Here is a 25,323-nt window from a genome sequence, read left to right as displayed (position 1 = left end):
TATTGAGCTCCCAAAACATTTCTGATGCAACAGCTTAACCTTGAAGATCTTCGTCAGGAAGGTTTACCTCAAAACGTTGCATCATGGAACGAAAACATCTTTAACATTAATATTTATACTTTCAGCCTCGAGTAAGAGCAGATGTGTTTACTTTTTTTAAATAAAGATTAAAAAATTAAATCAACAGAGGTCATGGATTAAAAAGAACTCACGTTCGGTGTTTTGTACATCATCATGTCTTTATTTGTGTGTAAACAAACTCTGAAAAGAGCATCAGCCAGGGTCTTGATTATTGGCATTAACATGATTGATTTCTTTTGCAGTCATGGATAAAACATGATCACTCCACCGCAAAAAAGGATCTTCTTAAACAAGTCATGTCATCTTAAATTCTGTCCCAAAATCTTTTGCCTTTTAACTTAAAAACTTAAAAGTAAATGTACTGACCTTAAGTTCAAACTGGCAGAATTTTTTATTGAATTCAAAAAAGTAAAAACACAATTACTGTTGGTCCAGGCTTGCGGAAAATGAAGTAATCTCACCCCAGAACAGACTTTCTTTGACAATAAATGCGATTTTAGGACTTGATGAATGACTTATTTGTAAAAGGGACCTTTTTTGCAGCATGTATAATAAATAACATGACACCGTATGAACTGTCCGCGACCTCAGTTCAGTCTGGAAAGGTAACTTCATCTCATCTTACTTGGTGTATGCAGTGTTTCTCACTACTGTATAAGGTGCTGGGTGTGTGTTTGTGTGTATGTGTGTGTGAGAGAGAGAGAGAGATAAAAATGTCATTGCCTGGGAATGTGATTCATAATGTTTTTTGTTGGTGCGAGTATGTCGATGTGTTCAAGATTTGGACACGAGCGTCCGGAGGCGTATTAGGTTAGTAGTTCATCAAATCATTAAATATGTAACAGGTGAAGAGTTGCAAAAATAACCTTCTTAAAAACAACAAATAAAACGTCCGCAGCAATCACAGCAGTAGTGTTAAGCTCGGAGTGCAACATAATTTGCTTAGTCACTTCCATTGTACATAAACGACAAATATATTTACAATCAAAACAAAAAATACAGAACTCATAACAGAAGAAATGTTACCACATTCAGAACCACAGACGCGTCCTTGTGGGACTTACACCGGAGTGAGAATGTAGAGTGTAGTGTGTTTGTGTTCATGTCACTGACCTATTCTGACTGACATCAGTCTTCGTGTCGTAACTTTTAACACTCAATGTGGAACCGACCAATAAAGAAAGCTCAGGGCTAGCCTCCATCTTCAATGACAAAAACTGCACATATTTTCACCATGAACGCTCCGAAATGCAATTAAAATGCTGGGAAATTAGCATTACGGTACTTTCGTTTGCAGCTGCAACGGTTGTCAAGAATTTATTTAATCACCAACTGTGCTGGTCACTGATTGATCAGTTTGAGTTACTTTGTAAGGAAGAAAACAGTCAAAATTCTCTAAACTGGCAACAGACAACTTTTCTTTACTGCAATTTATACCAGTTGCAATGTGGAATGGATGTAGAAAAGTGAAATTATCTGATTGGCTACCTATTAACCCCCCCCCCCCCCCCCCCCCGAGTGACAGCACAAAGGAAGCCTGTCTGCCACTGCACAACAAACATGAAGAGGCATTGTTTTCTGTGGTCACTATCCCCAGGTAACAGTTTCATATTTTGGTCTGTTTCATAAAGCAGAGCTCATGTTTTAACATAAGCTTTAACTTCAGTTTTTATGTCCGTTTATGATATCTCAGCTGGAGATTGAAGTTGGAACTGAGGTATTATGGGAAAATAAATAATAAAAGAGGTAAAACGTCTTAAAAAAAGTAAGCCCATTTGCTATAGTTTAGATGAAAGGAAAAAAGCTGTAAATGTGGTGAGACTCTTCTAGGAGCAGAACATAATGCACCTATACTTTATGCAAATGGGCGTGTATGTCACTTTTCTTCAGCTAAGAATGAGGACAGCAGTATGGAGGAAATCTGTTTGCAGGCCTGTCTTTGAGGAGAGAGGCTGGAATGCCTTTGACAAACTGGTGTCTGAGCAGTTGAAACTCGAAAAAGAGCATCCTTCTTTTGTTGTGTACCGGTATGCATTCATGTGGCTGTGTATGTATGTATGTATGTATGTATGTATGTATGTATGTATGTATGTATGTATGTATGTATGTGTGTGTGTGTGTGCGTGTGTGTGTGTTGAGTACTTCTATCACACCTCCTTTTTAAGGCTTTCAAGCTGCTTTGGATCAAAGTCAGTCCCAGGGGATAATTCGGCATAAACATTGAGTTCAGAAACATCGTAGCCTACCTTCACATACTGCTGAATTTTTTTTCAGACATGTTTCAACACCTACTTGATCTTTTTGATTCTGGAAAAGGAGGCCGACGCCCCTCCCGCCAATTCTTTTTTCTACTGGCATCGATTCGTTAGCTTCATCTGACTTCATCGCCGCTTTTTACAAAATAATTTCTCAGGTTAAAAAAAATGTTAAATGCTCAAATACTAAACCTAATGTCAAATTAGGATTGAAGGAGGACCGTCCCCCGAAAACAAAAAACAAGGGCAAGATTCACATCTAAGATTTAACTCTAAGCCCTCGTCGTAGAAGAGTGCAACAGATGTGCCACAGACTAAATCCGAAATGTATAAACAGCGCAGGGGGAAAGAGAAGAAGAAAAATTGTTATAATGTTAAAATGAACCCCACACTGGCCACGAGATTAGAACAGATAAACAGTACATTAGGCTATACGCATCATCATAATTACCGATAGATATATAGCAGTCGCAGCCACCGCCATCCAGTTTTAGAAACACGTTTGACTAAAAGGGAAGGGACGGGAGGAGCAGGAGGAGAACGTTTTCTGTCTGGGGTTTAAATAAATATTCTGTTTTTTTGTGTTTGTTGTTTTTTTTTTTCCTTTAAAGCCATCTTTCCTCCTGCCTGGTGGGTTGGGAAGAGGGTGCGGCATGGCTGAAGGGGGCTCTATGTGAAGTTCTGGAGGGGCTGGCTGACCCTCATGCAGGCCCAGTAGAAGGCCCGAGCCAGGGTGACGAGAACCAGGAGCAGCAGCACGGCCCACGAAGCGTAGATCCCCTGGTAGGTCTGAGCCTTCGCCCACGTTCCCGCCTGGAGAGTGACAGAGAAAACTTTCTTAGAAAATCAGATGTTGCTCAAAAGGCCTTTTAGGGGAATTACAAGCACATTCTGAGTGTGTTATGATGATTATAATGAGCCAGCTCAAGTCCAATCAGGCTGAACGAAGGAACCAGAGAGCTGAAGCTAAAATTAGGCTTGAAAACGTTCTATGCATTTATGATGTGACCCATTTATGTTGTCGCAAACTGCAAAATTACAGCCAATTATCCAGTGATTTTCACAGTTTCAAAGTCTGTTTTCATGACAGCATTACAATAATTTATCAAACACAGATTCTCTTGTAAAACAGTTTAATGCAAAACAGACCAAAACCTTCAGTTTTTAAATGTATCCACAGTCCTTGATTAATCCACCTGCACCAGACTGAATTTTAGTCTGAAATGCACAAATCTTCACGGAGGAGCACATATTCAATACTGAGTGACTGAGCGGTAAGAGTGAAAATAGCATTCCCATCAAGTATTAAGTGTGCAGCTGCTCAGAAGAAAATTATTTAATGAAGATGGCAAAAGTGACTTTGAGAGGAACCCACAGGGATTTTGGGAGAATATCGGAGAAAATAAGAATTCCTTTTTCAAAGTCAGACGGAGCTAATATGGAGATAAAAAGTGTCAAAAGATTCGGCTCCTGTTTTGACACCCAGAGATCTCCTGGATGATACGCATGGCTGGCTCAGATTATTAATGTTATCTAGAATAAACCATCGAGAATGTTTAAAATCCAGATGCCCTGTTTAAGATTTTATTCTGAACTTGGTCTGATGATCACATGCTTACATTTAATTCATAAATGATGCTGAGGATAAAGACATGCTTGAAACATGCTTAAGCAGTTGAATTGAGTGCACCTGGGTTTTGATTTATCTTTATATTATGCCTCCACAAATAGCCATGGACCAAGAGGGACAATCTAACTCTTTGCAAGACAAAAAAAACAAGATGAAATGTTCTCATCAACTAATAAGCTTGTGACAGCACTGGTGTTATTGATCACTGTGTCTTTTTACAAGAAAAGACCATCACTATCTGTGCTTCACATAAAAAGCATTTCACAGGCGAAACGAGTTGACTTTTATTATGAAGGAAGCTAGTCACAGGAAATGCAATGGTTTCTGTGAGTTTGGCACAGCTATTGTTCATCAAAAATGCATCTACAGATCAAAACAACAGTAATTTGACAGAGGATCAATATCAAATGTCAGGGAATGGTTTTTATTCACTTTGTGGGAGTAAAGGGACAAAACGGAGCTCCAGGCGACAGGCTGCACACCTCCAACTTCACAGTGAGTTAACCAACTCCCTTTTCCTCATTAACGTTATCAGATTACCTGTTAGCATTGGGTTTAAATCCAAAATAATGATCATTTTGATAACAACTCCTTCGCCATCATCCTGGCTCCTGACTCTAGTCATGTAGTAAGCGAAATCTGACTCCTGCTACTCTGTGCTGCATCTCTGCGTCTGGCACGGCTGCTGTATGGTGCAGACACTTTCACTTTATAATTGTAGCATCTGTTTTCTGCTTAAAGGGTAACTCCAACAATCTGTCTTCATTAGCCACAATGCAACATAGCCACTAAGTGAAAAATCACTGGTGGGAATGTATCAGATTACATGAAACTTCCTCTGGAGCCTTAAAAAGGTTTTAAACTACTAAATTCACATATACAGTAGTACTCAAGAAAACCTGTAAATGCACTTTGATATGTACAAATGATGAAGTTACTATCCAAAGACCAAAACTGAGACAGTTTCATTAATAAGACACTGGCTCTAGATGTCCAGACAAGGTGATGTGTGTGTTACATGCATGTTTTTCTAACCTTGAGGGGTTTAAAACAGCTCATGTTGGATAAAAAAACCCTCAAATTTGCTTAACAGAAACCTATAAATCAGCTGTAAAAGAATTCCTCCCCTCTTCTTTAAGTGATCAGTAAAGTTTTAATGACTAAGGCTCTGCTCTGAGCTCTCGGGGACCTTAACATTTTAATTGGCATTACTTCGCTCATGCTGCCGAGTTGGTGACACACCACAGCTCCAGAACGTTACAGCTGTTATGCTGATGAATCTCCTCAACTACCCTCAATTCTTTACTACCTTCAAGAACTGTGAAACCATTGCTTCCTTAGTCCTAATTATACGCAGTCTGGAAATGAAGTTTCATCCGTTTCTTGTCCTGGGTGGTTGCCGATGAGGCTTATTGATGCATGGCGGAGATTAAACTGTCAAACCCTGTGCTCTTGTGCAATTTTTATAATTAAAACAACCTTTTTATCAAACATAAGCTGATCTCATATTGTGACATTCATTGCCACGACACAGAAATTATGCAGCGCTGTCAATGCAGCACATTTATTGTCTGCACATTGCTTACTGTTCTCCATGCCGACAGGCACATATACAACCTGTGTTCAATGTGTCTATACTGCACAGTGCCATTTCATGCTCATCTTGCACCCTCTGCTGTTTATGAAGCAGAATGGATCAACTATCTGGTTCTTTCTATGTATCCAGTTTATTTTTAGATTCCTGCTCTCGTCCCGAATGTCTTAAAATCTGTGATCTATAATTGGGAGTTGATTCTGCTGTTGCACTCTCATTTATTTATCCATTCAAATAAGAGAAACAACCAAATACAGAATATCTTAAAAGCTTTGCATGGTTGCATGCACACAAAAGAGTGAGATAAGAAAGGGAAAACAGAAGCTTATTATAGAGAATTACATAATCTCTGCTGCTATTAAGCAGGGGTGTTGAAACCTGAACACTGTTTACAGTTAAACTACGTTGTATTTGTGGTATATCTCACTAACAAATAGATGCCTGTCACATTGTGTCTGGAGAGGGCACAGCCTCTGTGTTAAACAAGGGACAACAAAAGGACAGATTGTCATCACCCTGTTCCTACTACTAGCTTTGTTTTGCCTGTAGCTGTAAGATTTTAAATTATGAACCTCAGGGGAGGACAAAGAGCAGTCATTTTCTTCTAAAAAACAAAACAGGTATTGATAATCTCTTAATACTAAACAAGAGATCTCTATCCCTTCAATGTTAGGGTGGTGTCTGGTGGCGTCCACTCACCATCAGCCCCGCGGTGGAGATGCTGAATAGCAAGCAGAGTAGAAAACACCACAAGCTCCGCCTCCGGGGATACCTCTGACCAATGGAGGAGCTGCAAGACCAACAGGGGAGAGTAGTGTCAAAATTAATATGTCCTTAAAATTAAATCACATTAAAAGTAGTGACGTGCCCAGGGTTGGGCGATATGTAAAACATGTCAACAATACAGCTGCCGTGCATCGGAGAGCTTTTGAGGAGAGAGGCGGGGCAGAGCTGCTCTGATCCAGAGCCGTTTACAGGCAGGAAGAGAAATCTTTGCAATTAAAGAGTGGATTTTTGGCTCTACCCACCGTTTCTCCCTGATGCCTCACTCTGCATTTTCTGGCTTGTGTGTGCCACCCTGTAAACTCCTTGCTGAATGAGCAATGGCTCTTGCTCATTCTTCGGAGGCAGACCATAACTAGCAAAATCGAATACAATTTTTTAAACAGCCCAATCAAAATTTTCCTAAATATACAACCTGTGATGGATTCAAATGATGATAGCTGATATATTTTTCCAGCGCTGAACCCTAGAAAGATATGACTGTGTTTTCTGAGATACAAGCTGCTTTCAAAAGGAATTTTGACATGTAAAAATTGGATTACTAATAATATTAAAAATGGCCCCATTCCACTGAAGTTCAGAGTAAACCATGACACTAATACAGTGACCAGCATCCACAATACCAGGGCCTTTGAACTGAAGCAGGTAAATAGAATTCAGGAATTCACATTCCCTACTGTGACCTGTGAAAACATTCTGTGAAAAAGGCCCCATCACATAACAGGGATGGAGGTTAAAAACATATTTTTTAATCTATTAAAAGCTCAAGAATTACTCAAGGATCAACAATTGCAGTTTGGAAATTTTGGGGATAGAAACACATGAAGGATGACAGTGATACACCTGCAGAAATTCAACCTAACACAGCACCTGTCCACATTCAATCCATCTTCTGGAGCCATTTTAGATTTGACACAGTTATGTCTGATGACTACAGCTGTATATAAAGACCCTCCCTGGACACCTGTGCATTGCATGAATACAACTAACACACTGGCTCAGCTTCTTGAAGCATCTTGAGAAGTTAAATGATTCGGAAAAAGAAACCTGTTGGGTTTAGCTGCCTGAATGATTTAAGAAACATTTAATATCAAACTGTAAAAACGCAGATTTTCCATAACTGATTGATTTAAGTGATTGGAATGTTAGCATCATACTGTTTCTGGTTACGCTTGCTAAATCCTGTCCCTTAAGTCCCATGAACTTTGCTCGCCATGTTAAGAAGCTTCTGGAAAAAGTCATGGGAATGTGGTTTGCAGCAAATTTCAATGAAAATCCTGAGGTATTAATGTCACAGATCAGAAAACTCAAACATATCATGAGACACATGTACACACTCTGAGGCTGGTGAAGAAATTCTTGAGGCATTCGAGGTCAAGGACAAAGGCACACAAGCAGAAAGTCACAGGTTTGATTCACAAAAGTGAAGTGTATGTCCTATCCTTGAGCAAGACCTGCTCACTCTTCATAGGTTTTACTGAACTGAAGATACAGCTAGACGTCTGAATGCCTGAGTATGTAAATATACCCTGTAAATGTACAGTGAGAATGAGGGGCTGTAACGGAAGATTTGCTTATAGCTACTTACACTTTCCTGCAGTGTGGGCACCTGGCCAGCGTCCGGTCTGTGAACTCTGTCCACTGGAATTAAGAGGAGAAAGATGTGTGACCTTCAGCTTGAGTTATAAAAAACAACATGCATCTTTATGTTGATGACAAAAAGTACCAGTATTTACAATAACTGCAATTATAACTAAATCCCATTCTAACATAAAATTACCAGTTATTTTCCTGCTGCTGTGTTCCTTGCCTGTGGATTCTGAAATTATTATTTTATTCATTTTCATTAAAAAGGAAACTTCAATTGCCTCCAACATTGCTCATCATAAAAACATACACAGAGTTAGAATATTTTTTTTAAAACACACAAGTTCAGTATAGCTGTGGAGAGGATAAGAGGAGAGCAAATATGTGAAGCTGTTAAAAAGGTGCAACGTCCTTCACTGGATGCTTATAAATGTTTCTGCATTTGGAATTAGAGATGTATTTGATGTGTTTGTTCTGGTCACAAGGTTTATATATTAGTGACCTGATCTGAGGCATTGAAATGACTAATGGAGGAGATGTGAAGGACCCTGTACTATGAGGGTTATTTGCCATCGAACTGACTGGGTAAAGAGATCAAACCTGCATACCGCAGTTAAATTAATGATTCTCTTTTAAGAAAAGAAAAAAACAAGTTGAAACGCTTCGTGACTTCACAACAGGGCTGCAACTAATGATGTATTTTACTCAACGATTGATCTGATGATTATTTTAATGATTAATTGATTTGTCCTTTTGAAAAATGACTTAAATGATTGATCAATCAAAATAGTTTCGCGATTAATGTTCTTGGAATTGATTCATCCACACCGGTCTTTGCAGCTTATTGCTTGTTTTTTTTCCCAAACAACAATCCAAAATGCAAAGATATTCCATTTACAATCATATCAAATGGAGAAAAGCAACACTCCTCATAAGATGGAACTGGCAAATGTTTGGCATTTTTTGTAGATTTACCCATCAATTAAATGTCAATTCTACTCAGCACTATATGCAAATGCAAATCTGCAACGATGGGGCTCATAGTTTGACTGTCTCGTAGAACTTAACGATAAGTTCTTTGTCAAACTGCAGATGGTCTTTAAATTGGACCACGGATTTAAATACGCCTGCTGCTGCACGAATTGACGACACATTCCAAGAATTTTAACACAACCATCACAGTTCTCGCCAATGGGCGCTGCATGTCATCCAAGAAATGAGAAAGAAAAATAGTCTTCTTTCAGAGTGGAGACATTTATTCCCTCTCTAACATTGGGGTATGAGACATTTGTAAACCCCGCAGAGCAGAGTGTATTGTGCATGCTGCACATTCTTCTTGTTCTGAAAAAACACTCTGTATGAGAAGCACAGAGAACATTATCACTGGATCTGCGACAAAAGGATCACCGCGACGCCACCCAGGGCACAGATTTGTATTTTCATTCAGCTGGCTTGTCTTTAAGCAGGTAGGAAAGGTCCCACTGAATACTGAAAACCCCAAGACATCCATCTCACCTCTTTTTATAACTCTATTCTTCTCTTTCCATGACTCTGCCGCTCTCCTCTTATTCACCATATATCCAAAACATCTTTACCTGTCCTACACATTGTTAAAGAGCAGTAAGTTAAAAATTTTACTTCCCCTTTAGCGGTAAATGGCTCGAATATATCAGCAGAAAGCTGATGGGGTTATTGATCTACAGCAGTAACTCAACATTTACTTGGCCTGGCGCTACGATGTTTGGGCTTTTCAATAATTCACTTCTCTGGCTGTACAACAGAACATTTCAAAACAGGGACCTCACAGACCTAGTGAAACTGTCATGAGATATGTCTGCTACAAATGATAAAATATTTACCTGAAAACCCAGATAGAAAACTCCAATGCAGTTTTATTATTCAGATGTTTCACATATTAATGAATCACCCCTTCATAAACATTTTATTGGATCTTGGCCCTCTACAGTAGAAGTGATCTTGATGGATGTGTCTGTTTGGAATAGGTCATTCAGAGAGAGTGAAGCGGTGGGGAACTGTGCCAGAGACTGAATACACAGTGTAGCTCTAATCATGCTCCAACTCCCACTGATTATCATAGAGGGTGAAAAGGGCAATCAATGGATTTTTTAAATTAAACCTACAGATGCCACTAATATGATACTCAAATTAGTATTGTATTAAAGCACTTATATGTAACATTTCAGCACTAAAGTGTCTAAAACAACGGGACCTTTGATCATAATCTTGTTGTGTTATGTTCTTTTTTTTGTTTGTTTGTTTTCCGGCATTGTTTGAACGCAAGGAAATCTGTAAGTTATGCTGCATATCCTTTGCACGTCCTTTGGTCACCTGTCAATGGATTAAGTGGTGTCACAATTATGTGGTGACACTCTGGCTGTATTTCTTAAAACCAGTCCTGGGTGGTACTAATCCCAGAAGCAGGGATGGTGCTGCAGCAAAACAGTGTTGTGGGAGCTTATTTTGTACAGGGGAGGCCAGCCCTGGTACTAAAATTGTTAAATCCCCACAAAAGAAGCAGCAACGGCAGCTAACTTGATTACGTCTGTACCATTAAACAGGTGATAAGGTTAGCATTAGGGTAACTTGGCATCTTCAGTGTGTAGGCTGCTAGCTCATTCGTAGGTAGACTTTCAGATAGATGTTGTTTAACAATGAAGACAATGACTCCTATGATCCCATGCTACTTCAAGTTGTCATCAAACTCTCTTTTGTAGTTATTGTCTTGAAAGCAGCAGAAGTTATCGACTGTTAGTTTAAACTTTTGCTCATAAAACTATGATACTCTTTCCTGTATTTTAGACATACATCTGATGGAGATTCAATAGCTCCAAAAACTAAGCATTTGACTTTTGAGCTTGGGTTATTTTGTTTGAATGAATTTCCTTGCTCAAAGAAAAACATTTTATTTACAATCCAACTCTTTTCATCATTGGGGGATGTTTCTTTAGAGTAGAGAGAGTGTGGTACCAGGAAGGTGTTGCTGCAGTGTCCGCAGGAGACACGGGCTCCAGCTGGCTGGGGGTCAGGACTGGCCGGACCAGGATGGACTGGACCCAGATTAATTATCCTCTTACTAGAAAGAGAAAGATGCACAAAGTCAACAATCACACCACAAATGCCTCAAGTTATTATCCAGTGTTAAGTGAGAGCTAATAATCTCTGCCTGATGTTTTGGAAAGGCTGACGACAGTTTCACTTTCTGAGATCCGTCAGCAGCCAATCCCCTTATCACTGCTAACAGAGCTTTTCTACAACCAACTTCCTCAGACGACTCCAGTGGCTCAGAATCACTGATCAGACAGCAGCGTAGAGATGTGTCTGCTGTAGTCAGCATGTCTGTTATGAATGCAAAGCAGCGACCATGGAGGTAAACTCTCAAGAGGAATTTAATGCAGTAAGAGTGGCCCTTGGGGAATATGTACAACCTTTTGGTACAACTTTAAATGAGTGGGAAACCTTCGGTCAACTGTAATAAAATCAGAAGTGTGAACAGTTACATTCAGAATCCCAAAAGTCAACTATTAAAGTCCACGTTTATTTCACCATCTCTTCCAATTTTAAGACTATCTGTTACAAAATTCACCGTCCAGAGATGATACTCCCGAAGAAAGTTAAAACTGAAACTCCTATGTCAAAAGGCAAATCACTAGTTAAGGGTAAATTGTGAGATTATTTTTAAAGATGTGACGACATTTCATTTGGTTTGAAAAACAAAGTTATTTTTTGCCTAGTTCATTCATGACAAACTGCAAAATATTTAACCAACCACCTCAATTAGCCTTCAGTCTTTTCTTTTTGATCCGTGCTGAAGCTGACAGTTGGATTATGTGTTTCAGATCTTTATGACAAGAGATTTAGTGATGTGCATTTCAAAATTATACACATTTGGCAGCATTGAATTAACCCCCCTAAAAAAGGAGATTGCTAAAAATGTTTCTCTTGCACATTTTATGCCTCCGGCATAAACAAGGAATCTTATCTGTCTCACCAATTACACTCGGCTACACAGCATGATGTTCAGATGAGCTGTCAAAGCCATACATTTTCAGTGACTGACATCAGCCTCGTGTTTTTATGCAACACATTCCAATCTGCTTGACCTGTAAAAAGGGTTTTATGACTTCATTGTGCCAATTTCCTGACAGAACGCACGTGAAACTTTTTGTCCAACTAGTTTTGAACTTTCAGCAACCCAATAATGTTTCCTTTATGTGCTGGAAAATGATACACAAGAGACATTTACTGGAACTTGTGGAAGAGGCTTCTCATTCTGTTGTCTGATATGATCATTTGAATGAATCTGCTACATGTGCATTTGGTAAGTAGCTACTCTGCAGGAAGTTAGTGCATAACTAAAGCAGGTACATGTTGAATTAATTTGGTGATTTTTTTCTCAAGTTTGCCTGAAGATGAAACCTCAACACAAACGTTATTCCTGAATAAAATCTGGCCAAACTCAACACAAAGTACATATGGTATAATATCCATACAGACACGGACAATATGCTGAAGTGAAACACATGATGTTGCTTTTCTAATGAGCCTGTTATTTCCTCATCCGGCTCACTGAGCACTGCATGTAAACTGCGCTGGGAGCACAGCCTTAATTGAGGGACTGCTGCTCCCGCTGCACCTTGTTTCCTCTGCTTCACTTCCCTCTCACACAAGACACACAGTGTACTTGCAGTCTCACAGTGGTGCGTACATAGACACACATGCGCCCTCACACACACACACACACACACACACACACACACACACACACACACACACACACACACACACACACACACACACACACACACACACACACACACACACACACACACGGAAATAAATTCTCACCAATATGGCCGGGGACAGGCGATCCGCTGGGAAGTGACTTTGCAGATGAGCAGACAGTTGCAGGGGCAGCGAACGTACTTCTTCCCTGCTGGGGCATTCTTAATGGGCTGCAGAGGGAGACAGAGACACACAAGAGGAGGAGATAAGAAGACAGTAGAACAACGCATTAGAATAGGAGGAGATAACAAGCCAATTATTCCTGACAGACGTGAATTAACCAATACTACGTGAGGGAGAGAGGCATTCTGGGGGATATCTGAAGTGGCTGTACTGCAGTCACAGGTTAGGAATTAAGGTGGGAAACGTCATGATACTGTTGGTGCTTCATTGTCCCTGACAGCTCTGGAGCAGCTTGTTGTTTTTGATATGACATAAACATAATTATTCAATTATTTCTAATATTATTGGTAATAACTGATTTAATGCCAATTCATCAAGGTCTCACTGTTTGCAATCAAATCACATACACTCACACATACACATGCACGTCCTCATGGCAACAGCACACTCTGATGGCCTTTTCCTCCCCAGCAAAACAAAGTGCCCAGCCACACTTCAAAAAACGTTCAGGAACAGGGCTGCAACTAACAATTAATTTCATTATCGATCAATCTGCCAATAATTTTCTGACTGTTCAGTCTATACATGGGCTCAAAATTGTGGAAAATGTTCATCACAATTTCCCAGCTTGCCTCCAAATAGCATTCAACAACAAAAAACAATACAAAGCCTCAATACTCTTCATTTACCATCTTAAATGACAAAGAGAAGCTGGAACCAGCATTTTTTTTACATCTTTGCATGTAAAATGTCTAAAAGATTAATAGATAACGAAAACAGTCAGCAACCATACTTCCTTCTGATTGATTGACTGGCCTCAAAATTACACAGATATCAATCTAACCGAGCATTTGTGGGATATGGTGGAAGAAGCTCAATCCATGAATGCCCCACAGTACTCCTAGAATCTAAAGTCAGTGGTGAAGACACGCCAGGATACTCAAAGAGGTCCTATGCCTATGCCTTAAAAGGTCAGAGCCAAGTCCGATGCACAGTGGGGCCTCCATGGATCTGACTTGTTCCAGCACATTCCATGGATGATTGATTGGACTGGGGTCTGGGGAATTGTGAGGCCAGGTTGATGCCTTGAGCTCCTTGTCACGTCCCTTGGGGCATTCCTGAGTAGGTTTTGCAGCATGTTAGGGTGCACTGTCCTGCTCATGGGGTGTGCTTGGTCTTCAACGGTTTATGGGTGGGTTATGTGTGTCAACTGGCACCCACATGAATTCTACTAACGTAATTTACTTCAACTGTTAGTCCTTTTTTTGTTGTAGCAGATTGGTGTAAAGGGGAGGACATTTAAGACCTTGTGGTGTCCTTCTGCAAAGCAACAGGTTAATTCATCCATGCTTCTAACTTTAATGTCAATGTAAAAGGGAAATACAGATGTGGACTTCAAAAATGCCTGGGCAACAATATCTAATTATGAGAGCTGGTTCTCATTATAACAATTGATCCCACTTTGTAGGCTGCCAGTACAGTGTTTTTGAAGATTTTTGAATTTATATGGCTTGGTTTATGCCCAATTATTTTATCAAAATGTACACACTGTATAAGCGTTTTCTTTTTTATGTCTGTTGTCACAGCCCACCTTGTCTCATCTCACTTGGTCACATACCACTGCAGGCCAAAATCAGTTGGCACGGACACTGAGCTCACACAGACAGAATTAAACTTTCATCTGTATTTCACACAAGTACAACTATACCAATCACACACCTTCCTCTGGGCTTAATAGAACATCCTGCTGTCTAACCTGCTGATGGTTCTCTCTACTGCATCATTAAACTCCGACTAACCAGATCAGATTGAGCCCTCTGAGTTTCCTGCTCCACTATCAATTTCACTTAAAACAGCCCTGGGAGTCAGTAAGGATTGTATCTGAACTGCAGGGAGGGAGGTAATGATAGAGTGAAAACTGACATTACAAGTAATTATTAGGCAGTGGACTGACTAATTTCTGTCACCTTTAGTCCTCAATATCATCGTATAGAGATGTGTCAGCCTTTTCATGGCTTCATTCTGACAGTACAGCTGAAGAGTGACAGGAAACAGGATGACAAAGAGGTGGGATGACATGCAACAAAGGGCCACAGGTCAAATTTGAACCTTTGGCTGCTGCGGAGGGGTTTGAACACAGCCTCTCCGTCGAGAGAGGAGGACACAGCCTCTCTGGGGTGCACATTTTACCAACTGATTAACTGGGCGCCCCGGCATTCATATTACTTTTTAATGCGGTCTAATACACCAGACCTGAAATAAATCCTGTCACCGTGAAGGTTATGATGTTCTTATTGTTGTTTTGGGTACATGTTGATTCAACAGGCTGCAGTTTGTTTTGCTGTTGAACTGTATTGCTTATACTGGCAGGTGTTTCTATAATTCGGCCCATTTTTTAATAACACTATGAATCCAAAAAGAATGATGGTGTGCATTTAAGGAAAACTAACCTTTTCCACAATATGAATATATGAATTTCTTTGTGATTAAATAAGTCATGAAACTTCAATATATAATCGCGGCTTCTATTATCACAGCTTGTCCTGAGTCACTGCTATTGAGCGGCTCTGCCTTGTGATTAGAACCAAATGAAATAAAGACAGTTTTTGAAGCAGTGACATAATCATTTATACTGTTTACTTGCAACTACTTCCATCAATTGTTTCCCACCTCAACTGCCAAAACAATGCTGAGGTGGACTAAATTGTGTTTTCACAATACATCTAAATTTATCAGCCTAATTGACAATGAGGGACAGACACAAAGAAAAACGACCTTAAAGACTTTGTAGATTGAACTTTTCAAATAATAACTGCTGTCCCAAAGATACAACAATTACATATTTTGTCTCCTGTACACATTAATAAACAAATCTCACATGCCTAACAACTTCCTTCTGCAGTGTTAACAATACATGTTCTAGATCTAGATCACTTTCAATAAATGCAACTTCATCTGTATGTGTTATATGGGTCTGCCACATCTATATTTGCACATCCAGGACATATTTCTCGACATCTAAATTTGTTCCATCTATCTGTAAATTGCTCGTATTGCCAATTGGTGCATCTGGACACATTTTAGAATCTCTCTTCCATCTGCACATCACTTTGCATAGCTGGTGACGCACACTCCCAGAGCCATTTCAACCCGTAAATCTGACAGTGATAGTTTTTGAAATTACATGCTGCATTATCTTCAACACAGCTCTACAAGTGTACCAATCATTTCTTTTTTTTTTATCGTTTTCTTCGTGGGACTTTAAACATATTCAAATATTGAGAACTAAATTGAAATCCACCTGTGTTCAACTATTCATAGCGATGCATCTGGTAATTTGGTGTGTCTTGCCACATCTGACCAGTCACAGTACACTATCATTCAGTTAGTGAGTGGAAGGTAGCAAATGGAAAGCTCCAGTGTATCAATGTCAAATCAATTTTGATATCCTTGTAACTAAAAAAGAAACTTAACAATGAGACCATTGTCAAAACGACAGGTGGGCTCCATCTACTACCTTCATTGTTGGCGCTTAAAGCATCATTATGTGACTTTTTTTCCCTTAAAATAACATTTTCAAAATCAATTTAGAGGTACAGTGTCTTGTAATACGGTGAATGGCATCTAGCCAACCAAGCGTGATGGGAAAGGTGTCATTTTACACATCACATTACAGATTAAATTATTAAGCAGTGGATGTTTTGAATTAACCAAATTTAAACAAGTACGGATTGAAATGGTCCTTGAATGTCCCGGGAAAAAAAAACTTCCTGTTTTATGCTGCGAGGCTCACCAGTTGATTTCCTGCAAATCAGACTTTGTTGGCAGTGTTCATAGTAGCCACTGAAATGGACTGCTTATCTATATAATTGCATTTATACAGATTTTCATGACGTTTAAGTACCACAAACAGTACATTTAAAGAGTTAAAACTAAAAGTTTCATCGGGGCGACTTGCTCACAAAACCACATTTCAAGAGGATTATAGAGAATATTAGTGGCTTTACAGCTCTCTGTGGATTATGTTATGTGGATACTGTGTCTGGAAACAGATGCTGTTGAATTTTCATGGCTAAAAGAACAATTACATTACCTTCCACCGTACTGAGGTGAAGGCAGAAACCTTCAGAGACACATATTTCAAAACCTGTCTTAAATAAAACTAAAGCTTCTGTGTGGGTAGACACTGCTAGAGGTTAGTGACAGGAACTATGCTTTTGTATTTTGTGTGAATCTTCCCTTTAGGATACTGGTCAAGGATCTGTGCATATATAAAGAGACTGTTTGTGTGTGTGTGTGTTGCATGTGGCAATACAGACTCTTCTAGAAACCTACCGTAGCTTCATTGCAAACTCCGCACTTCACCACATGCTGGTGGATCTTTCCCTCCACAGAGATCAGGCTCTGACACACCCTGCAGCTGATAACAGGAGCGCTGCCACTCTCCGGGGAGGTGAGAGGAGAGTAGGGCGGAGGGTCCTCCCCTAGGAGCACTGAGGGCTGAGTCGGGCTGGGGAAGGGAGGGAAGCCTGTGCAGGGAGGGAGACAAGGAAGGTACAGAACAATAAGAAGAAAAGAAGTCCAACCAGTGGCAAATTACTGGATTGTTGAGGGAACGTGGTCACAAGTGTTGTGCAATGTACTGGAAAAAAAGGCCTCAGTTCCCATGACAAGTAACCTCTTACGTTACGATTAACAAGATAATAAGATTGGGTCTCGAGTTCAACTGAAAGGAGCTTTAGAAGCAAAACTCTCCTGGAATGTGGAGCATTCCAGTTTCAACAAATAACAGTCTAAAGAGAAAAAAAAATGTTTGGGCGAATGAGTGTGTAAATGGGGCAGTTTCATCTAGAGATCCGATACAACAAACAGTACAGTCTGCTCTGATTTTCTAACAAGTAAAACGTTGAGAGCTGGCTGTGGGAGCAAAACATAACAAGAAGCCATGTCTCATTCCTTTTCCAATAATGAATTTAGACACGGTCCCTCCCTGTGCGAGCTGTCATTGGTCGCAGCTCTCTCTTGCAGCATCCCTCAGCATCCTCAGTAATGGCTTCTCCATGTGTCAATCAAATCAGGTGTTTTCTCAGACTGCTAGCTAGCTAAGCGCTTCAGTTATCTAGCTTATGAGTGCAGTGGGCATCGCACAGCAGCTGAAACACATGCAACAATCTGTGTTAGAGAACGCAAATAAAATGTATGTCAGTGATAATATTGCTGAGCTGCACACCCGAAGCTTTACGAGAGGTTTGCCGGTGCTAAGAAGAGCTAGCTACAAGGCTAATATAATGGTTGCTAGGTTAGCCAGTTAGCATATTCCCCCCAGTCTCTGCTTCACGTCATGATTGCAAAATGAAGCATTTCAACGCCAGATGCCAATATATGAATATTACTGGAGCTAACATTACATCCCGCACAAACACAGCCAGGACAGGCTGTCTCTTTGTCACTGTCACAGCAGAGCTAGCACGCTAACCAGAATGCTCAGTCAGTGGATGCTAATGCAAGCTAGGCTAACAGAGGCTGGAGTCGGGTGGAGGAGAGAGCACCATGGATACTCACTCTGTGGTTTGTTGGGCACACTGTAGGGCGCTGCACCGGGAGAGACCCCGCCGTTACCGCTGCCAAGAGCACCATCTCCCAGATCCGATAGTAACGGGGACCTCTCGCCATCCGCCATACCGAGAGAAAGGCGTAGGGGGTGGGGGGAGTGGGAGCGTGAATGCAGACCGATAACGGTGTTGTATTGTTGTGTCGGAAATGCAGGCGTCACATGATCACACCACCGCTGCTGCGGTAACGATGCTCGGAGGTGTGGCACCGCGCTCCCAGCGATGGGGAGGGATGCCCCCGATTCACCGAATGGGTGTTAATGTAGGCTACCTGTGATTTACCTATCAGTCAGTTTCCAACAACAGGGGCCTTTCTGCCATACTGTAAACAGTGCAGCTTTTATTTTAGAACGTACAATGTAACTTCTCCTATGTATCCAGAATTGTATTTCATTTTTTTGTCTTAAAGTGTTATACAGAAGCCCTAAATGGCCATGCAGTCATAGATTTTATTTCCTCCGTTTTCCCGTGATAACGAGTTAATTTCCTCCGTTTTCCCCGAGATAACGGGATAATTTTCTCGAGATCTCGTGATAACGAAACTTTGTTTTAGTGAGATAACACACCTTCGGAGACACCGTAAGAGCTTGTACCCTTGATCAGCCAGGTGCACAGTAAATAATTTCATCATGTTCAACAAAAATCATGCAGGCACATCTCAGACACGCACACACACGATTCACAGGAACACAGATGTTGTCGGTTCACAGCGAGACGCTTTCAAAATAAAAGTCCCGCATTTAGTGTCTAATATAATTAATCAAATAATAACTTGGTTTCAAAGAATATCAGTTAACTAAATGAAAACAAGATGTTCTTATTAACAATTATCACATAGTGCACAATGTAGGAATTTTAGCCAGAAGGGAAATATCCTCTTATGCCTAAACAAACTAAATAAACTCTTCATGACTGAGTAAATTGAATACACAAACTGACCTTAAAGGTCAACACACTTTCATACTGTTTCACTTTGTTTATATGTGGCAGACCCTGACACCTTTCTAGCTTCAAACAGTGTTCTCAGGACCTTATTTCTCTGAGAACAGCTTGTTTTATTCAGTCATGGAAAAAGTAGATATTTTTGAGTTTTCATTAATATCTTAAGTATAAAAATTCTGAGTTTGAATTTCTTCTCTAAAACTACACAGTGCCCCTTTAAGCTTGCCAGGTTCACTGGAGCAGTTAGAAACGAGGATGTTTTATACTTCCTCAAACTTTAAGAAGCTGTTGGCCCAAAACAATTAAAGGGTGGAGAATCTACGCTACCCTTAAAACAAAGCAATACACATTAGGTTCAAACTATTTTAAGTCCATCTTAAAGGAACAGTTCACCTAAAATATAATTGAAACGTCTTAAAACAAGTTCTTATCTACTTGAGTGCTGTAACGCTGCTTTACTGTGAAACTTCACCCCATCGGCATGCGGGTGATTAGAGAATAGCTGAATATCATTTTTGGGTGAGACTTTCCTTTATGTAAATGCAAAAGACCTACATGCCCATGTGTATATTGAAAGAGCCATTGGCCACATTAATTGTACCAAAAATGTATTGGTCAACAATTGATTTGTCAGTGGCATGAACTCTTGTTTCTCTCTCCTTTTCTTTCAATCTGTAGCTTTTGTTTTATGTGTGTGAGTGATTTAATTCTATTTAGCAAACCAGTTTACCTCAAACTGCTCATTTTGGAAGCAAAGTAAAGTATTCTTGGAATTCAATTTAATTTGTGCTGCCCTGAAACAATCTCTTCCTGGTGTGACTATAATTCAAGAGTTGGATAACAGAATCCACAGCCCTCTCTTTTGTGCAAAGCTGCTGTTCAAAGTTCAGCCAACGATAATGATCAGTTTCTAAGTGCTATATCGTAGGCACCTGGAGTCATGTCAGGTTCTTAAAGATGTTTCACCTCTCATCAGTTCTTCAGGGAACTGTCTCTTGGATGAGAGGTGAAACTGAAGCAAGTCCAGTTGCCTATACGACGTAGCACAGAATTACCATGACCTGGACGACCAAGAATCTTCACCAACATAATGCATGGAGCAACATTTACACTTATTACTAACTCCTTCATCTTCAAAGGAGTCTGGGGTGCACAGAAGTTCAAACAACATGTGACAATTGTGCTTTTAAGTGACACAAACGTTTTTTAAAAAAGAGAAAGATCTCTTCTGGCAAAGAAAAATATAAATCAAACTAAATAGTAGTTAATTTGCTTTCTGCTTTTATGTTTGCAATTAGCTAGTAGCAAGGGGTCCAGTTTTTGTTGAGGGTTGCTTGTGTTTTTTCCTTTTCAAAGTGGTTGGGAGGCCCAGCTCTGTCCTGGACTGCCTGCTGGATTCCATAGAGGTGGTGGGTGAAGAGGAGGATGTTGGCCGAGCTGACGTCATTCAACACCTCTCACCCCCTGCACCAGAATGTGGAAAACTTGATCAGCTCTTTCAGCAGCAGACTCTTACAATCACTGTGTAAGATCATTCATCCCCACAGCCATCAGAATGTTTGACTCAAGCACTACCTGAACAATCACTTTCCAGTCACTTCGGTTTTTTTTTGTATCTATTTCTTATTCAACTCTATGCGTATTTGTCTGATTCTTTTTCCTGTACTTATTATTATTATGATTATTATGAACATCATGGCTTTTATCTGTACACTGAGTCTGTAATTACAGACGTGAAACAATGTGAAACAATACTTTAATGTTTAATTATCCTCTCAAATATCCAGCATTCAAAATATCACTTTGCAGTAGTTATAATGTGTATGAGTGTACCATCCATAATAAAGATATCAGCCTTAAATTATGGGCAAAGATTACCTAGGGTACCATGTGTGGTTATCAGGGAATAAAGCAAACACATAGTAAGACAAATCATTTATTGGAAAAGCATATTTTGACACTGGACAGACTCAGTAAGTGTGTCAAAATAGTGTGAAATAAACACGCAGAACAGAGTAAATTACAGAAAACGTACGCATATGCTGATAATTTCATCTCCCTGTGCCTCTCTCTTATCTCATTTTTGTCTCTTGTCAGCTGTTGTCATTTGTTCTTATTGCATGTTGATAAAATCCATGGGGCGCTTCATCAGTAGAGTCACCTCCAGTTCCTCCCTCTCACTGAAGAACTGAGCCTTCCCCCCGCGGCTGTGGATCGGATGTGGGAGATGAAGACCCAGTTTACTGAGGAGAGGAGAGAAGACAGGTCAAAGAGACGGCGAGAGCACAAGGGGGAGAGCGTGTGCATATGAGAGAGCAGGATGTTAACAGCGGTGTGAAACGGCAATCAAAGCTTAGATCAGATCAGATCAGATGATGTGAACCTCTGATTAAAAGGAAACGTCTGGAAATGGGAGCTTTGGTTGTGAACGGCTGCAGCTGCCGCTTCTGCCCAGTCTTGAGGGGATTTGAAAATGAAAGAGAACAGTTTCAAAGCATCCCTTACTGTTTTGGTGTCCGTAGATCAAGGAAGGTTTCTTTTACATCCAGGGACACGTCCGTGGCTTTCGTTTCTGGTAGTTTGATTTTCACCTAAAAGAGGAGGAAAAAGTCACCATCTTTAATACTGCACACTGTGACTATCTTAATCTTCTCTTTGATTTTGGAAAAAGACATAAATGTTCCACTTGGGTTGTGTTGTCCAAGTTACGTCATTTTCCCACGATTGTTAATATACATCGCCTTTCTAAACAGCTGTACGTTGCCTTCTCTGTGCTGCCTCACAGCCAAATGTTATGCTTCATAACACTGTTGTACTGTCCTTAAATATTTGTAAAGGGTTTATTAGCTTTTCTGAGTTTGCTATGATCTAGTTTAGGGATCGACTGATGCGTTTTTTTTCAGGGTCAATGTCGATACTGATGATCAGTAATCAAGGAGAATGACAACCGATATTTGATACACATTTGCAGTAATAATTAATATCTTTTTACCTAAGTACAATTCTGAAGTACTTTACTTGAGCAATTCGATGTTGTTGTTGATGTTCTGCCACACTGACTTATTTTATCGGCAATCAAACACAAAAAACACGCATAAAGATTTTCACCAAACTGCTGAATGTCGGTCCCAGTAATCAACCAGGTTTAGCCACTGAAACCAGCCTGATTGCCTGCCTCTTGCTGTCTCTGATCACACGTTTACACATTATATTTTTCTGATTACCAAAAATGTACATTTACTGAAGCATAAACATCTCGTCCCAGTTTACCAGCATGGCTTCACAGCACATAGAGGATGGGTCCTTTCGGCTCAAGCCCAGGAACAGATCCTCAGTCCCCACACTCTGCTTCAGGATTATTTCATACCTGAACGCAAAGGTTAGACACACACTTGTACAGGGATACACAACAATCAATGCAGTATTTATCTATTTATAATCATTTGACACTACATTAGACAAAATCAATACAGAATAACAATGAAGGGAAAGAAGCAGGTGTAAGTGAGTGTCAATTGAGAGCAGAAAATGTGGTATCTAACTGTGATAAATACTTTTCTGCAGGCAGTCTCGCCCTCCATCATACTTGTATAAACATTTTACAGCACAAGGGTTCATGGTTAGAAAGATGTGAGTTAAACTCTTTCATGAGAATGTGTGGCTTTTGGGTTTTGGGGGTTTTAAAGCTCAATCAAAGCTCAAGATGAGAGGATGGCATTTTTTTTTTTTTTTAGCTCAGTTTAGAGTGGTGAAAAAGTACTAAAGAGGAGATGTTTCTTCAAAGTGTTCTACCCATTTATACATCAGTGAACACTTTGGAGTGTGGTTCTGTCTCCCCTGCGGTCTTACTCAGGCTGTGGCCGCGCGTCGGAAAGATCATCATACTGTGAGCCCTCTGCTACCTCTTCCTCGCTCCAGATATCTTTGCTCGTCTTCTTCACATAGGCAGATGGCACTAAATAAAAGCAAAACACACATAGACATTAAAATACCATTTATACCTGATCAGGCCACCTGAGTTACTGGAGTTACGTTCAAGAAATACAAGGCATTACCCTCTTTATCTTCTTTGCGTGGGGGGCCAATGTGTCCAGGACCAAGCCGGGCACAAGCTTTCGCATTCTGATGAGATTAACAGATGTTATTGTATATCGGCAGAGAGTTTAGGCCTCGGTTTAAATAAGAGGAAAATCAGTCATGAAAATCAGTCAATGAATATGTTTCTCCCTGGATTTAAATTTCTTCCCCAGAACTACATAGTGCACCTTTAAATTCTGGGCTTACTAAATGGGGATGAGTCCGCCTCTGACTGCACAACATCTTACCTTACTCTCGTCATCCTCCTCTTCTTCCTCTTCCTCCTGCTGCGGGGTTGACAACAACTCAGACAGAGCCTGTAAACTCTGCACTCCGAGACACTCCATTCAGAGAAATTCACATTCACTTGTTTCAAATGCTAAAACCCGACCACTAGACACCCTCACCCTCGAGACGGCGACAAAAAAAAAGAGTCAATAAAAACTAGCGTTAGCCTGAATGTGTGGATGTGGCTAATGCTAATCAAACTGTTGACGCTTTCCGTTTCCGTGGAGACGCCCGGGCTGCCATGGGAACCAGTGACGTCACGGACGAAAACGAACCTTTAGAGTACGTGAATGAAATTGTTGAATGGAAGCTGGAGAGTGAGACTGTCTCAGAACATGGTCGCTACTCTAAGGACAAAAGCGATGATATTAAAGGAGACTAGAATATAGGCACAAGCCCGGAAATAACCTGGTTGTTAAAGCACCTGGAAAATAGAATAACTGAACATCCGGTGATAGAGGATTAAGTATTTAGTGATAAATTACTCGACAAACAGTTGCTACATACTGTTTGACAGGTCTGTAGATTTCATGGTAAATATGTGGTAATTACCAAGTAACATACCCTATTTGATTTTGCCCCTAATCATCACCATAAATGTCCATTATGTTTCTGCCTAACTCTTCAGTAGGCCCCAAATGAATCGTGAATTGATGCAGCGTCATTTCCAACATCTGCAGGTCAGTAAACTTAAGTTTTCCGCAGATCAGTCCAACTTTGGAACAGTTTTTATTAAATGTCTGTCATTTATATAGTTCCTCAGCCACCATAAATTGCTAATAACAGACACTTTTAAGGGAGCTGAAGTTGTAATTTGGGCATAATTTCAAATAAATTGAACATCTGTTGTATATGAAATATTTAGACAAGCCACTTACCCAGAGAAGGCATGGGAGATGAGAAAACAAGGTCTTAATCAAGATAAACTGCATATTTGTTAAACAATAATACTGCATGTATAGTTCATTTCAAATGAGTAATTTCATGTGTCTTGTTTGTCTTTTCTTTCTGTATTTCCCTGGAAGAAATTGGTGTTATAGTATTTTGTAATTGAATGTAGGCCAATAACTGTGTTGCTCAGCTATCACTACCTGCTTTCCATGACATTTTTAAACTTCATTTTATAAACTTAAGGGTGAGGACCTGTACAATAAAGTGTTGCATTCCATTTTTAAATAAATTTAAACAATACGCAATTTAAGTAGAGGTCTTAGATCTAAAATCTAAAAGCACATAGTATTATTTGAAAAGGGCAACATTTTGTATTATTATATACAATCATATTATTACTGGTGCATTATCAGTAGAAGTTAATAATGAGGTTGGTTGGGGGGAAGGCAATTGAATATGCAGTTTAATACGGGAGGCATAATATATTATAGAAGTCATGTTCGATATTTAATAAAATCTTGTAAACAAATGAAGAAATTAAACGGGTGAAGTAAAGCCTCACAATGAGATGAATTTAACACTTAATCACTTATATAACCTATAACACAAAACTATAAATGTATGTTTGTGTTTTGAAGCGTTACACAAAACGTTGGT

At 39.9% G+C, this 25,323-nt stretch overlaps 2 protein-coding genes across 2 annotated transcripts; both read right to left on the bottom strand.

Moving 5' to 3' along the window:
* Positions 1 to 217: 217 nt before the first annotated feature.
* On the bottom strand, positions 218 to 18,682 carry pip4p1a (phosphatidylinositol-4,5-bisphosphate 4-phosphatase 1a). Its single transcript, XM_030402967.1, has 7 exons — positions 18,419 to 18,682; positions 17,192 to 17,385; positions 12,797 to 12,903; positions 10,919 to 11,024; positions 7,932 to 7,984; positions 6,260 to 6,350; positions 218 to 3,149 (listed from the first exon to the last, which is right to left on the bottom strand). Exons 1-7 carry the CDS (start codon positions 18,534 to 18,536, stop codon positions 3,006 to 3,008), a joined length of 813 nt encoding a protein of 270 aa, XP_030258827.1. The 5' UTR covers positions 18,537 to 18,682; the 3' UTR covers positions 218 to 3,005.
* Positions 18,683 to 21,330: 2,648 nt separating this feature from the next.
* Positions 21,331 to 25,299, bottom strand: dnaaf6 (dynein axonemal assembly factor 6). The gene is made up of 6 exons (XM_030402974.1): positions 23,736 to 25,299; positions 23,466 to 23,532; positions 23,260 to 23,365; positions 22,681 to 22,777; positions 21,916 to 22,001; positions 21,331 to 21,653 (listed from the first exon to the last, which is right to left on the bottom strand). Exons 1-6 carry the CDS (start codon positions 23,832 to 23,834, stop codon positions 21,524 to 21,526), a joined length of 585 nt encoding a protein of 194 aa, XP_030258834.1. The 5' UTR covers positions 23,835 to 25,299; the 3' UTR covers positions 21,331 to 21,523.
* Positions 25,300 to 25,323: the final 24 nt, after the last annotated feature.

Source organism: Sparus aurata, chromosome 21, assembly GCF_900880675.1.
Source record: "Sparus aurata chromosome 21, fSpaAur1.1, whole genome shotgun sequence".
Taxonomy (NCBI): Eukaryota; Metazoa; Chordata; class Actinopteri; order Spariformes; family Sparidae; genus Sparus; species Sparus aurata.
Note: the sequence above shows the minus strand (reverse complement) of the source record. Positions and strands in the feature narration are given on the sequence as shown.